At 44.8% G+C, this 16,838-nt stretch overlaps 1 protein-coding gene across 7 annotated transcripts in view; it reads right to left on the bottom strand.

The window, feature by feature from the left end:
* LOC110526722 (smoothelin) overlaps window positions 1-16,838 on the bottom strand; it is an 86,330-nt gene that overhangs the window by 33,238 nt on the left and 36,254 nt on the right. For 6 of the 7 annotated variants that reach the window (XR_005052058.1, XM_036979815.1, XM_036979812.1 and 3 more), the window contains exons 6-8: window positions 11,099-11,201; window positions 5,066-5,988; window positions 4,028-4,073 (exon numbers count right to left, since the gene is read on the bottom strand). Coding sequence is in view for 6 of the 7 variants with exons in the window: in XM_036979815.1 (XP_036835710.1) it covers window positions 4,028-4,073; window positions 5,066-5,988; window positions 11,099-11,201 (1,072 nt within the window). In the remaining variant the exon portion in view is untranslated. Of the gene's footprint in view, window positions 1-4,027; window positions 4,074-5,065; window positions 5,989-11,098; window positions 11,202-15,115; window positions 15,255-16,838 lie in introns of those variants that run through there. The other variant, XM_036979814.1, reaches the window with a different exon arrangement.

Below are 16,838 nucleotides of genomic sequence, written 5' to 3'. Positions count from 1 at the left end.
CTTCCAGCTCACAGGTCCTCTGGTGTGATGTTATCAACACTGCCGGTGGAGTTTAACAGTAAAGCACAAGTAATGAGGCACACATCCTGGCTGGCTCCCATCTAGAGGGCCTTCAGAGTTCAGACATAACCCTTCAGGGTTATTACATCTAGAGTGCATTCAGAAAGTATAACATACCCGTTGACTTAATCCATATTTTGTTTTGTTACAAACTGAATTCAAAATGGATTAAATAGATTTTGTTTCTCACCCATCTACAAACAATACCCCATAATGACAAAATCAGGGCTGAGTATGTAAATATCTTCAAATTTGTTTCCTAACTCCCACATGATCAGACTGAGCATTCCAATGGCCAAAAGAGGCTCAGGGAAATAAATGATAAAAAAATATATATTGGAGATATTTTCATGAAATAAACACACAGAGTGATTTATTAGACAGAGTGATGATTTAAAACCACAATTAAAAAGACTGCATGGGGCTTTAAGGGCCACAAAATTGGCAGCGATGACTGGGGTGTAAACTCTGTGGATTTGGAAACTAGAAGTGCTCCTGAGTAGAATGGACACCCCTTTTACTGCGACAGAATGTACAGAACATTTTGTACAGTCCAATAAATGATAAGAGTACACACACACACACACACACACACACACACACACAAAAACATTGTTGAACATTTAGGCTTGAGAAAATAAAACAACTAAATCACATATCTCAGAAATATTTTAAAGACGCACTATGCAGAAATCGCTCTGCCATTTCCCGGAGGCTAAAATTCGAATAGTTCACTTAGTTACAGTTTCTGTGGCAAAACAAGCAAGTACAGTGTAGAGAATCATTGTACTATCTAAACCACTGAAATATATTTTCTATAACCAAAAATATTGTATTTTGATTGAAGCTGGTGTCCAAAACCAAAATTGAAAGGCAAAAACAAAATGTAATAATGGTAAGTATAGAACTAGCGCACATAAAACAAATATACCGCTTCTTAGATGAGAATGACATATATATATATATATAACACACATTTCTATGTGATTTTGGTCAGGTACTGACAAAAAATAAACAGATTTTTACTGAGTTACAGTTCATATAAGGAAATCAGTCAATTTAAATAAATTAATGAGGCCCTAATCTATGGATTCCACACGACTGGGCAGGGGTGCAGCCATGGGTGGGACTTTAAATCATTATTTGACGATAACTAGTATAAAATATATCGATAATTGTGCACATTATGTTTGTATCAGCTTTGCATGTCTGGATTTGGGGATTTTCTCCCATTCTTCCTTGCAGATTTCCTCAAGCTCTGTTAAATTAGATGGGGAGCGGCAGTGAACAGCAATCTTCAAGTCTCTCCACAGATTTTCAATGGGATTCAAGTCTGGACTTTGGCTGGGCCACTCAAGGTCTTTCACATTATTGTTCTGAAGCCATTCCAGCGTTGCTATGGCTGTATGCTTGGGGTCATTGTCCTGTTGGAACTTAAATCTTTGCCACAGTCTATCGTTGTTTGCACGCTGAAGCAGGTTCTCATCAATTCATTGTTCCCGCTCTTCTTACCAGTCTCCCAGTCCCTAATGCTGAAAAGCATCCCCATAGCATGATGCTGCCACCACCATGCTTCACGGTAGGGATGGTGTTAGACGGGTGATAAGCTGTGCCTGGTTAATCTTTTGCCTTGTGCTCTCAAAGTCTTTCACGTGCCTTTTTGCAAGCTGGTGCCTTTTCTCAAGAGTGGCTTCCATCTGGCCAATCTCCCATAAAGCCCAGATTGGTGAAGTTCTGTAAAGCAGGGTTTCCCAAACTCGGTCCTGCCCCCCCCCCCCCCCCCCCCGGCAGTACACAGCGGATTTATAACCAAGTCATCATCAAGCTTTGATTATCTGAATCAGCTGTGTAGTACTAGGGAAAAAACTAAAACATGCACCGAGCAGGAAAACACTCTAAAGTTTCCAAAACGGTTAAATTAATGTATGTGAGTATAACAGAACTGATATGGCAGGTGAAAACCTGAGGAAAATCCAACCAGGAAGTACTATTATTTTGAAAGGCTGTTTTTCCATTGAATGCCTATCCACCATACAAAGACGTACGACCCAGTTCACGAATATCTATGGCTTCCTCTACATGTGGCCAGTCTTTATGCATTGTTTCAGGCTTTTACTCTGAAAAATGAGGGAGATACAGCACTTTCAATGAGAGGCCAGTGGAAATTTCCAGCCATGAGTCCTGCACGTGATCGGGAGCACGCATTTCTTGTTTCTCCTTTTCTATTGACAAAGCTTTTGTCCGGTTTAAATATTATTGATTATTTATGACAAAAATAACCTGAGGATTGATTTTAAACATCGTTTGACATGTTTCTACTAACTTTTATTCTACTTTTTTGACTTTTCGTCTCGATGTTGAGAGCGCGCATTGTGCCTTTGGATTTCTGAACTAAACGCACCAACAAAACTAAGGTTTTTGACATAAAGAGGGACATTATCGAACAAAACAAACATTTATTGTCTAACATGGAGACCTGGGAGTGCCACCAGATGAAGATCATCAAAGGTAAGTGATTAATTTGAATGCTATTTTGGACTTTTGTGAGCCCTCTCCTTGGCTGGAAAATGGCTGTATAGTTTTTGTGGCTAGGCGCTGACCTAACATAATCGCGTTCTGTGCTTTCGCCGTAAAGCCTTTTTGAAATCTGATACAGAGGTTGCATTAAGGAGAAGTATATCTTTAAATGTATGTTAAACACTTCTATCTTTAATCAATGTTTATGATGACTATTTCTGTCATTTGATGTGGCTCTCTGCATTTTCACCGGATGTTTGTTTGAGACAATGATTACTGTACATAATGCACCAATTTCAACTGAGGTTTTTGGACATAAAGATTAACTTTATCGAAAAAAAACACACATTTAGTGTGTAACATGAAGTCCTGTGAGTGCCATCTGATGAAGATCATCAAAGGTTAGTGATTAATTTAATCGCTATTTCTGACTTTTGTGAGCCCTCTCCTTGGCTGGAAAATGGCTGTAGGGTTTCCTGTGACAAGGTGCTGACCTAACATAATCTCATGGTGTGCGTTCTCCATAAAGCCTTTTTGAAATCGGACACTGTGGTTGGATTTACAAGAGGTTTATCTTTAAAATGCTGTATAATACTTGTATGTTTGAGGAATTTTAATTCTGGGATTTCTGTTGTTTTGAATTTGGTGCCCTGCAATTTCACCGGCTGTTGTCGAGGTGGGACACTATCGTCCCACTTGTACCAGAGAGGTTAAACCATTCCGTATTGAGGATTAGACCCACCCGTTGTATAATAAACAAATATTTGCATAACCAAAGAAATATAGAAACTGACTACACCAGAGGTCATTGGGTTCTTGGTCACCTCCCTGACAAAGGTCATTCTTTCCCGTTTCCTCAGCTCTAGGCATAGACTAGTAGCTCCTTATTTTTTTATGTCCCAATGATGGAGACCACTGTGCTCTTGGAAACTGTCAACACTCTAGAAATTGTTTTATACCCTTCCCCAGATATACGCCTCATCACAATAATATCTTGGAGCTCTACGGACAGTTATTTGGACTTCATGGTATAGTTTCTGCTCTGACATGCACTGTCAACATTGGGACGTTATATAGACAGGTGTGTTTCTTTCTAAATCATGTCCAAACAAGTGAATTGGCCACAGGTGGACTCAAGTTGTAGTGACATCTCAAGGGTGATCAAAGGAAATTGGATGCAGCTCAATTTGGACTGTCAAAGGCGTGTGGATAGGAACAGTATTTAAATGAGAAATTTCGGTATTTCATTTTCAATAAGCGAATATTTCTAAAAACATGTTTTCACTTTGGCATGATGGGGTATTGGGTGTAAATGGGTGACAACAATATATTTGATCCATTTTGAATTCAGGTTGCAACAACAAAGTGTCAATTAAGTCAAGGGGTAGGAATACTTTCTAAAGGCACTGTACACACATAGATTCGTTTTTTTATCTGTAAACATGCTCACCTGCATCGCTTGCTTTGCTGAGAGTAGTGAATAAAGTATCTCTGACCTGAAAATGAGAGAGAGAGAGAAAGAGTTTAGATGAAAATAAAACAAAACACAGTAAAGCATCACAGGGCAATAGTGCAGATCCATGGGATGGCACAAGGCACTGGGGGCATAGAGGATCAAACTGGTCATAGTGGCAACCACATGCACACGCATACAGGTGACCAGGGTAGTGTTTGCATTATGTAACAGTGTTTAGAGCGAGGGAGACAAGTTTGTGTCTCTGTTCTTTTTTGGGCTGATCAAGGGGCCATGGGGCCACGATGTGCCTGAACGTCCACAGCGTAATGTGAACATACAGAACATAAGCATATTATATTGCAGGGCCCTATAAAAGAGCCTGTAGCCTATGTTGGGTAAACACTCCCGATAAGGGCGATGACGTGGTGTCATGGTGACCCAAGTCCCTGATGAGAGCTTTGAGCAAACAATAGAGAGACTCAGAATGCTGCAGCATTCTCCTGCCTGTGTGTTTGGCTGTTTCTAGCCAGCCCCAGCGGCTCTCCCTCTGACAGCAGGTGAGGGAGACAGATCTGAGGGGAACCAGAACCAGTTGAGCACAATAAAGGACTTGGGCCCGGCTCTGAGGTGCTGGGTTTATTTGAGTAGCAAATTAACCATAGCTTAACAAAGCTATTAAAAACATACAGAGAAAGATGAGATGTTTATAGTTGCCGACGTGATGAAGGTACTGAGAACTGGTGTTTCAAAATAGAGGGCGGGATGGAAGGAAAGGGAAACGGGATACCTAGTCAGTCGCACAACTGAATGCATTCAACTGAAATGTGTCGTCCACATTTAACCCAAGCCCTCTGAATCAGAGAGGTGTAGGAGAGGGACACTAGGAGAGTGAGCGAACATTGTAGCCTCATCATCATTGCTCAACATCCCCCTCTAGTGGTGTACATATACCCACATATTCTCCTGTTCTACCTAGAGACACATCAGATCATACCAGCAAGCATCACACTGGAAGATTAAACAAGAGTGTACCTTCTGTTCCTGGATGTCTCCTTTTCCCTTGGAACTGCCATTGAGCAAGGTACTGTGGGAGTCTGAGGCTTTCCTGGATGGGACGGCCCCATCAGGCTGATCACAGTTGGTAGTGGAGCGGTCTTGGCGGGGTTGGGCTGAATGGTGGTTGGTGCTCTCAGCCTCTGAATGTGTGCTGGAGGAGGAGCTACTCATGGTCACCTCTGGCTCTTCCACACGGCCCCGCTCAACAGAAGAGACACCCACGCTCAGGTCAGAAGTCCCAGAGTCCAGTCGTTTCCGTGACAGCAGCCCTGCACTGTCAGAGGTCTCAGAGCCTAGAGGGGCTGGCGGTCCCGTGCTGGAGTCTGATGTGCCAGAGTCTAGTCTCGGTCTGAAGCGGGACTCGGAGGCCCCAGAGTCCAGTCTGCCTCTGTGGACTGAACACTGGCTTCTGTCTGACGATCCTGAGTCCACCCTGGTCCTGAAGGCTGAGCCCAGACCCAGGCTCTTTTCTGACGCTCCTGAGTCCACCCTGGTCCTGAAGGCTGAGCCCAGACCCAGGCTCTTTTCTGACGCTCCTGAGTCCACCCTGGTTCTGAAGGCTGAGCCCAGACCAAGGCTCTTTTCTGAGGCTCCTGAGTCCACCCTTGTCCTGAAGGCTGAGCCCAGACCCAGGCTATTTTCTGACGCTCCTGAGTCCATCCTGGTTCTGAAGGCTGAGCCCAGACCAAGGCTCTTCTCTGAGGCTCCTGAGTCGAGACGTGGCCTGGAAGCCAGGGTGTGGTCCGAGGATGTCGAGTCAGAGCACTGGCGGTGGGACAGGACCACATCCACCTCTGATGATGTCACAGGGTCCCAGATCTTTGGGTGGTTCAGCAGAGGGCCGGAGACCTCTTTTCTCACCAGGGGGTCCAGAACTAGAACCATGCCTGTGTTGGAGCCTACGGAACACAACCACCACAATACAGTGAGTGGACACAGTGGAACATACCCATGATCTAGTTGGAGAGCAAGATGGCGCCGACAGAGATGGTCACCTCGCTTCAGGTCCTTAGGAAACTATGCAGTAATTTGCTTTTTTATGTATTATTTCTTACATTGTTAGCCCAAAAAATCTCAAGTGTTATTATATACAGCCAGGAAGAACTATTGGATATAAAAGCGACGTCAATTTACCATCATTACGAACATTACGTCTTTCCTGAAGCGGGTCCTTTGTTCGGACCTCCACTCTGGACATGGGATATAATCTCAGAGGCCGACCCAAAACAACGCGGTCGCCGAAGGAGAGGCACACGGAGCGGCCTACTGGTCAGACTTAGAAGGCGAGCACACCATCCACGGCTTTCGAGTATATTATTCCCCAATGTCCAATCTCTAGAAAACAAGGTGGGTGAAAATATGGCACGAGTTGCCTTCCAGAGAGACATCAGAGATTGTAACATTCTCTGTTTCACGGAAACATGGCTCACTCGGGACATGTTGTCAGAGTCGGTACGGCCACCAGGTGTCTTCATGCACCGCGCCAACAGAAACAAACATCTTTCTGGTAAGAAGGGCGGGGGTGTATGCCTTATGATTAACGACTCAGGGTGTAATCATAACAGCATACAGGAACTTAAGGCCTTTTGTTCACCGGACCTTAGAATTCCTTACAATCAAATGCCGTCCACATTATCTCCCAAGAGAATTCTCTTCGATTATAGTCACAGCCGTGCATACACCCCCCCCCCCCTCCCCTAAGTAGATACCTCTACGGCCCTGAGAGAACTGGACTCCATGTAAACTGCAAACCATATATCTTGAGGCTGCATTTATTGTAGCTGAGGATTTTACAAAGCTAATCAGAGAACAAGGCTTCCTAAATTCTATCAGCATATCGAATTCTATGCATATAAAGCCTTCCCCCGCCCTCCCTTCGGCAAATCTGACCATGACTCCATTTTGTTGCTCCCATCCTATAGGCAGAAACTAAAACAGGAAACGCCGGTGCTCAGGTCTTTCCAACACTGGTCTGACCAATCGGATTCCACGCTTCAAGATTGCTTTGATCACATGGACTGGGATATGTTCCGGGTAACCTCAGACAATAACATTGACGCATACGCTGACTCTGTGAGTGAGTTTATTAGCAAGTGCATCAGAGATGTTTTACCCACTGTGACTATTAAAACCTTCCCTAACCAGAAACCGTTGATTAATGGCAGCATTCACACAAAGCTGAAAGGGCAAACTACCGCTTTTAATTGTGGCGAGGCGACTGGAAACATGACCGAATACAAACCGTGTCGTTTTTCCCTCCGCAAGGCAATCAAACAAGCAAAGCATCAGTATAGAGACAAAGTAGAGTTGCAATTCAACGTCTCAAACACGAGACGTATGGGGTAGGGTCTATAGTCAATCACGGATTTCAAAAATCAACTCCGTCGCAGACATCGACATCTTGCTCCAAGACAAATTAAACAACTTCTTTGCTCGCTTTGAGGACAATACAGTGCAACTGACACAGCCCGCTACCAAAGCCTGTGGGCACTCCTTCTCCGTGGCCAACGTGAGTAAAACATTTAAACGTTTTAACCCTCGCAAGGCTGCCGGCCCAGACGGCATCCCTAGCCGAGTCCTCAGAGCATGCACAGACCAGCTGGCTGGTGTGTTTACGGACATATTCAATCGATCCCTATCCCAGTCTGTTGTCCCCACATGCTTCAAGATGGCTACCATTGTTCCTGTTCCCAAGAAAGCTAAAGTAACTGAACTAAATGACTATCGCCTCCCGTAGCACTCACTTCTGTCATCATGACGTGCTTTGAGAGACTAGTCAAGGATCATATCACCTCCACCCTACCTGACATCCTAGACCCACTCCAATTTGCTTACCGCCCAAATAGGTCCACAGACAACGCAATCGTAAATCACACTGCCCTTTCCCATCTGGACAAGAGGAATACTTATGTAAGAATGCTGTTCTTTGACTACAACTTAGCATTCAACACCATAGTACCCTCCAAACTCGTCATTAAGCTCGAGACCCTGGGTCTCGACACTGCCATGTGCAACTGGGTCCTGGACTTTCTGACGGCCGCTCCAGATGGTGAAGGTACCCTGCTGATCCTCAACACTGAGGCCCCACAAGGACGCATTCTCAGCCCTCTCCTGTACTGCACTGTCGGAACTAGAAGCACAAGCATTTCGCTACAGCCGCATTAACATCTGCTAACCATATGTATGTGACCAATAACATTTGATTTGATTATAGTGCAGAGGAACACTATGGAAATACAACTCTGCTCTGTACAATTCTGTTCTTGCATTTTTTTTGTTTCTCTGACCAAACATAAAAAAAGATGGAATGTGGGGTCACGTGAGAGGTTGGTTGCTGGAGAACTTGTGGATTGCTGATGGATATGAAAGGTTTCTGCATATGCCAAATCCCCAAGAGCGTGGGAGAGACATGTGAGCGTCACTGGGTATACGAGAGGAGACACATGGAGACATAATGGGATGTAGGCATTTCCTCCAGGTCTGACTCAATTCCTGGACCAGATGTCTACGTGTGCGTGTGCGTATGTGAGAGAGAAAGCGCCACAACAGTAGGTGGTAACCGAGCAGTAGGAAGTGTAGGGGGAAGTGGGGGGGGGGGGGGGGGGGGGTGAAATAGAGACTAGGATAAGTACTTCCCCTCCCCCGGTCCCTATCCCACATCCTCCATTCCTCCTCCATTCATCAGGAAACCACACTCCAAACAACACTGCAGTGCCCACATCCTACCCCTCCTAGATCCAGAGTATCTCACTCCGTCTCTCGCTCTCTCAACCTACCTCTTACCTTGTGATGCTCACTGCTCAGTGCCTTTAACATTGGGTGGCTGTACAGAGACCACAGACAAGCTGCGTAAAAGACACCGACAGAGTGGAAAATCACAGTGTCCTTACAAGAGACACATCATTGTATGATAACACATCTCTGCATACCCTAGCCATGTGTTCGATCCAGAGTTCACAAAGCGTGCAGGTCTGTCATTTACAAACCAAATCAGTGAGGGAAAGCCCCATTCTGGCCTAAGACGTCCACAGCCTCCGCAGCCTTTTCAAGACCCTCGAAAGGCCTCCCAGAGCCAGGAGCAGGATGAGGTTCACTTGATTGGTTGATTAAATAGTTATTGACTGGGGTTGAATAAGAAACGTGCTTATTATAGGCATTCACTTCAAAAATCACAACATGGCTGCCTTTCTCACGAGGCCCTATAAAATAGACCACGTGATCTAATGAAGGCCCCAGTCAACTCAAATGAAAAGAGAACTAAAGTTAAAGGGATGATGTTTGTCCAGTCCATTGTGCCCTGTTGTGAGGGTTTCTGGGAAAACCCCTACTGCTCTTGGAGAATGGTTTTAAATAACCACACTCATGCATAAAGCAGAGAGCCCCCCTCCTCTAACCCTTCTTTAAATAGCAACAACAACAAAAGCAGTCTTTTCAGTGACAAGTTCAAATTTGAGGAGTCTGGCTCCCTGTCACTCAGAGTGGCTCAGTGGAACGTGCCATGTCTCTCAAACGGGTAATTTCCTAAATCACAGCCTTGTCACCAACACTGTGGACTGTGAGCATGTATATGTGTGCAAGACATGCTGCTGTATATTTGTGTGTGTGTGTGTGTGTGTGTGTGTGTGAGAGAAAAAGGAGAGAGAGGTATGTGTGTGCCATTGTACCCCCCTAATCTTCAAAGTTAAGTTCTCTCTTTCTAGCCACTTCTCTCCTTCTATCTGTTAAAAATGACATCTCACCCCCCTTGCCACTGGCAGAACCCCACCCCACCCTATCCTGTTTGTTCCCAGCCTCTAACTTCCGGTGTCTTTGTGTATCGGCGTCCATTTCAAACAGCTCCTACCCTCAATCCTTCTGCTCTGTGGAGGTCTGCTCCTGCCAGCTGCTGGCCCTGACTTCAACCCGGTACAAATTGTAGGGCGAGGGCAGAGCAAGGAGAGCTGGGTGTTTTTGGTCCATGTCAAGAAAGGATTCTGTTCTAGTTCTGGTATGTGGTTTAAATAGCAGAGGTATCACTACTGGCTGTGGGTTCCCCCTTGAACAGATGATATTCCTGTTCCGTCTCATAACCCCACTACTACCAGGCACTGGCTGATGAGTGGGATGCTGAGGTCCAAGGGCAGGCCAGACCACATGTGGTGCGTCCCAAATGGCACCCTATTCTCATAGGCTTGTAGGGTTCGGGTCAAAAGTAGTGCACTATATAGGGAATAGGGTGCTATTTGGGACACCTATAATGATTTAAGTATTAGAAGCGGGTATATTTGTTCAACAAATACTCACTTTACATTCGGGCATTCAAATCAGTATGGGCGTAAACAAATGATCTATTCTACTGCATGCTTCACTCAACTATTCCTCTCTCCTATATCCTGCTCTTTCACTCTAGCCCTTTATTGGTCCTTTCTCATTTAAACATTTACATTTCGATCACTTTTTGTAGGGAGTGGGTGTACAAGTCAAAAGGTCATGGATGAAGCTAGCACACCTACAGTAAAGCATTCACTGTGTTTGCTAACATTGGTTAATGAAATGACTACACACCCAAAACCAGAGTGTTAGTCCCATGACTGTGGTGCCTCTAATCTCAAAATAAAAAGGAGGAGCTAAACCAATGTGACCGACCGACCACCTCAGCTCCACTCCCCTACAGCAGTATGGCTCTATTGGCTGGCTATTTTCACTTGCAGGCCAGAGGAAATTGCATCTAAGTGCATAAGTGTGGAAATCCCAGAAATTATTTCAATCAATGTTGTGTTGTAAAGTAAAATTGCCTATCCAAACTTGACCCTTAAACTAATGCAAACGTTATCATAAAAGCATGTCATATATAGAACAGAGATTTAAATGGCAGGAAACATATAAACTGTATGTGTCTGTGTGCACCTGTGTGTGTGTGTGTGTGTGTGTGTGTGTGTGTGTGGTGTGTTGGGTGTGTTGGACCTATGGACAGGCTGAGAGGAAAGGAACAGTCGACCACTCATTCAGATGGTCTTTGACGTTGCTCACCTGTCCTATGTAGCTCTCTGCCCTGCTGCGACTGGTGGCTGCGCAGCTCCCGGATCTGTGACTTGATTCTCTCTCGCTCACCAAAGCTCTCCCTTTCTGTGTCCTGCAGAAACAACAGTAAATCAGAGACACTTGGTGCTTTTTAATACATCATCGCATCAATGCAGAGACAACAGTGTCGAGACGAGGGCATTTAGTTATTTTCACTGCCAGTATGACATAGACAGAACACAGTCAGTCAGCCACAACAGTGAGCTGAACCCATCCCTCTCAGTGGTCTGATCAGATATGTAGAACCATCAGGTGCACAAAGTCCTCTGTCTGTATAGGCCAATCAGAACAGTGTTGTGTGTCAGGGTCAAACGCTCCTCAAAAGAGAGAGGCCATGATGAGGCCCTGCCTACAGATGAGATGATAAGACAGCTGTTGGCTGCCTCTACCCTGTCCCTGTTCACCCCGGGAGAGAGACAGCGTAGCACAACACACCCTAAGAGCCAGGCAGGTAAATCAACCATCCCATAATACTTTGAAGCTGGATTCTACACCAAGGGAGTTAGTGAGCCAGCTGTATGGACACGGCCTTCTGTTGGGGGTAATGATTGAACTCTGCTGGGTTGGGTTAGCATCTGCCTGACCTCTCTGACCCCTCACTCCTCCACCTTGGGCTGCCGTGTCAGTAACATCTGATCCTCAGTACAGACAGAGCAGTACACACTGCACAGCCAGCCCAGACATGAGAAACACACAGGGCCTCAAAATCTGCAATGAGAGAGGAAAGACACAGTAGGAGGGAGACGGTAGAATCGAGAGCACAACGTTTCGGCATATGGAGAGGAAATGGGAGGTGGAGACAGAAGGAGAGAGAAAGGGAGCGATATAGAGGCTGCCACTGCTGTAGGCCCCTGCTGCCTGACCTTGAGAGACTCTACAGGAGGAGCAGCTGTACAAACACCAAGGCCAACACACGCACGGACACACACACACAACCACACTCTCCCTCCAGTGCACCCCAAACCTCTCCACTGAAGTGCATCTGTGTGGAAAAGGATTGGGTGGTTTTATGGGCTTTCTACACACACTTATTTAGAAATATATAAATAACTTCCCAGTTTTTCTTTACAACCACAAGGTATTTGGCATATTGCATCCAAGAATAGTCCAACCAGATCTGTGTCTGGTTCACTGGTCTATAAACGGGTATCATGAGAAATACTCTGCCCTGAAACAACATAATGCCAGAATTACAGCAGAGTGCCACTACTAATACATGTATACCCAGTGTAACGAAACATATATGTACACACACACACACACACACACACACACACACACACACACACACACACACACACACACACACACACACACACACACACACACACACACACACACACACACACACACACACACACACACACACACACACACACACACACACACACACACACACACACACACACACACACACAGGCCTGGAGCATACTTGATTCAAATCCACCATCTTTAACCAAACACGGCACATTTGCTTAATGTACGTTATCCTGGGGCTGATAAAGGTGTCAGAAGTGAGGAGGTTAAAAATCACAGCCTTGTGAGTAGAGTCAATCAAATCAGGCTGTGATCAGAGAGAAGTGAGAGAATGTAAGGTGAGGGAGTGAACAAACACAAAGCCTGGTACCACACAAACACACCAGAGCGAGAGAGGGAGGGAGATGTAAAAGGAGAGAGCTTAATCACTTGTTAGCCTGTGTCTGATGAGCCAGGACCAGATTGTGACTATAGCAAAAAAAAACACCCCAAGCCTGAATAGCTAATCCAGAGAAAATGTCAAAGAGATAAAATGTAGAAGAATGAGAGAAGTTGCTTTAAAATACTCTCTCCCTGAGGAAGGTTCTTCATTCAAAGAAGCAGAGGGGAAACAATGACGTTTCAGCTGGAAATACCCCCCCCCCCCCCCCATCTACCCCTCTTCTTCATTTTCCTCCCCTCAGCTGCCACGAACAGGAGACAAACACCCAGACAGTGATCATTTCACAGCTCCCTTATACCACAGGGAACATACTTCTCAGAGACAGAAAGAAGGAAAGCATTGATAGTGATGTTTGAGAGAGAAAGAGAGAGAGCAGGGGTGTATTCATTAGTTGCAGATCTTTGCAAAATGTTTGGTATGTTGCAAAACGTTTTGTAACGGAAACCGTTTACTCCAAACGGAAAACGTTTTGCGTTTCTATTGGACAAATTCAGGTAGGTCCCTCCGTGTTTCGTTCCGTTTTATTCCGTTTGCTTCTGTTAGTAAGAGGTAAACGGTCTTCGTTGCAAAACATGAAACAGACCAAACATTTTGCAATGGTCTGCGACTAATGAATACACCCAAAATAATCCCATCCCAGGACCTGTTGCCAATCCCACACTGTCATCACTGGCCTCTGGCCCAGGCTGACAGTGCAGAGCTGACAGAGTGGAACCGAGGCAGTCCCACTGCAGCACCCTGGCCTCATCAGCTCTTAGGCCTCAGAATCGGAGCTGAGCTTCTCTCCTGTAGTGCTCGTGGCCTCACCATACGGGTTCACGAGTGTTTGGGTCGGTCAGGATTTTAATTGTGAAAGCTCTGGCCGTAAATGCACAAAAATGACAACTGTCCTTTGGCCTGACCACAGTCAAGGCGTGGGCCATCTGGACTCATCTGAACACTCAGAGCCACAGAAACAACAATCAGGCGGAACAAACAGGCACGGAGCAGAGGTAGACTACTACGGATTACTGCACCACCCAGAGTAGAGCAGAGCAGAGGCAGCTCAGCTAAACAAGGGATTACTTCAGCTACCTGGGTTAGAAAGGACACATTTTCCAAGGAAGCAGAATCCATTATTGTGCAAATGAGATCAGAATGCGATGAGGTCAGGCTCTCCTCTCCATGGCTCTCTGAGGGAAGTCTGACAGGGTCCTTTTCCATGACTTCATGGCAAAGCCTGAGGAACCACACACAAGGCCGACCTCCAGTAAGTGAAATACATTAGCAGGAATGAAGTAGCAATCCTTTCTGCATCACATACCCATAAGCCTCGTTGTCACGCCCTGACCATAGTAAGCTGTTTATTCTGTATGTTGGTTGGGGAGTGAAAGTAACAAGGGTGGGTCATCTAGGTTTTTTGTATGTCTACGTTGGCCTGATATGGTTCCCAATCAGAGACAGCTGTTTATCGTTGTCTCTGATTGGGGATCATATTTAGGTAGCCATTTCCTCATTTGTGTTTGTGGGATCTTGCCTACATTGAGTTGCCTGAGTGCACATCAGTAGCTTCACATTTCATTTATGCTTTATTGTTTGGTGCGTTTCAGTTTATTAAATATGTGGAACTCTATTCACCTTGGTCTACTCATTACGACGATTGTGACACCCGTTTTTCACTTACCCACACATCATTCAAAGTCCAGTTAAAGCCGTTTCCCTCCATCCAACTCTCAATTTTTGCCATCTATCTCCCTTTGCGTGTCGGTTTCTTTCCCCTTTCTCCATCATCCATCCTCTCACTACAGCAGATCTTACTTACCATTATGCTTGTCATCATAAACTGCTAGTCTCAGTTTATTACAGATTTATGATCATATCAGATTAGTAAACAAACAGCGTCTCTGCCCCCAGTCTGGTCTACCTCACCTGCTCCATTCAACACACACACCTGGCCATGGGGGCAGATCTGATACATTATGATTTTGTAAAGTTGCAACAATGTACCAAAAATACACACCTGTATACTATTAACTATGGATTTATGAAACCATCTGATAGAAACTGTCTAAATGACTGCCCAATTATCCCAAAATGAAACCTCAGTTAAACCTTAGAGGCAGCTCCTCGGGTCTCAGCGCAATGAGAAACAAAAAGAAACAGGCACAAATTGTGTAAAGAGAAGTAGATGGAATTTGATAAGGAGGAACAAAGTCTGAAAAAAGGACAGGTATTCAGAGAGGAGAACTAGGTCTGTGAGAGTGGAAGAACTAGAATGTGTCATTTACCTTCTTTCCCTGGCTCCGCTACCTGTCTGTCTGTCTTCTCTCACGCTCTGCTCTCGCTCTAGCAGTCATGACATCCTCTACTCTACCTCTCCACTCCCTCAGTCACCACACACACTCCTACATACCCCACACACCCACCAACAGGCCACTCCCTCCACTTCCCTTCCCTCCCCTTCTGTCTCTACAGGGCTCCTTCTAAGTCTCCCTCCCCCTCTCCTTCCTCTCAATATCGCAATCCTTAAGACGTCTGCATACATAGGTTCGGTTTGCACCTAGCAGAACTCTAGGCATACTCCCTAAAGACCTTCAATTGAAAAATGGCACTATTACTGTTGTTGGTCCCCATTGAGCCACTGTAGCAACAACATAGCCAGTAACACTTCTTCAAAATAGTCAGAATTAAGCTAAGATAAATCAAGAAATCTGTATTTAATTTGTACGGTTTTTGCAGAGGTGGTCGCAGTCTGCCGAACACCAAAATTAACAAAAACATCACAAAATATGCAGTTTCGACTGGGAAACATCCGACAGGCTTTACAGGTTAGCCGGTTGCCTGGTTGACAAGTTCACTTTTGACACACTCTTTTGACCAAGGTATACTCCATTGTTTTTGTGATTACTGAGACTGCCTTAATTGGCATGTTACTTCAGACAAAAGATACATTTAGCATGAAACAGCTGCACTGCTGAATACCAAAATATATATATAATTTTTTTTGTCCCACAAAAAAGTTGTTTTTTCTTGCTAACATTCCTTCACCCATACATGTAATTACATTTTTGAGCTGCTAGGTGTGCAAACTTCTCTTTCCTTACCATATGGAAACTGTTACCTCAGCTATCCTCTCTCAATTCAAGCACATTCATTATAAACATAGTCATCAATAACCACTAGCAGGCCTACTGGTGTCTGGCAAAAAACTAAGCCTACATCAACAGTCAAAATAAAATAAAAACTCCCTCCATTCTTGAACATGTATATACATATTTCTCATTTGAATGTGAGATTTGAAGGAGATACACTGTTTGACATACACTATGTGTCAGCAGCTGATCACTACACTCCGTGTGTCTTTAGTTTGCTGCCATAGACCTTTTCTCTCTCGCTCTGTGTGTGTGTGTACTGTATACATATATACACACACACACTGTATACACACACACACACACACACACAGTATATATGTACACACACACACACCTCACACACACACACACACACACACACACACACACACATAGATATATACAGTACCAGTCAAATGTTGACACACCTACTCATTCAAGGGTTTTTCTTCATTTTTAATATTTTCTACACTGTAGAATAATAATGAAGAAATCAAAACTATGAAATAACACATGGAATCATGTAGTAACCAAAAGTGTTTAACAAATCAAAATATATTTAGAATTTTAGATTCTTCAAAGTAGCCACCCTTTGCCTTGATAACAGCTTTACACACTCTTGGCATTCTCTCAACCAGCTTCACCTGGAATGCTTTTCCAACAGTCTTGAAGGAGTTCCCACATATGCTGAGCACTTGTTGGCTGCAAACCATCTCAATTGGGTTGAGGTCGGGTGATTGTGGAGGCCAGGTCATCGGATGCAGCACTCCATCACTCTCCTTCTTGGTAAAATAGCCCTTAAACACCCTGAAGGTGTGTTGGGTCATTGTCCTACACCAGAGGGGATGGTGTATTTCTGCAGAATGCTGTGGTAGCC

Source organism: Oncorhynchus mykiss, chromosome 6 (assembly GCF_013265735.2).
Source record: "Oncorhynchus mykiss isolate Arlee chromosome 6, USDA_OmykA_1.1, whole genome shotgun sequence".
NCBI lineage: Eukaryota > Metazoa > Chordata > Actinopteri > Salmoniformes > Salmonidae > Oncorhynchus > Oncorhynchus mykiss.
This window is presented reverse-complemented; position numbering and strand designations above follow the sequence as displayed.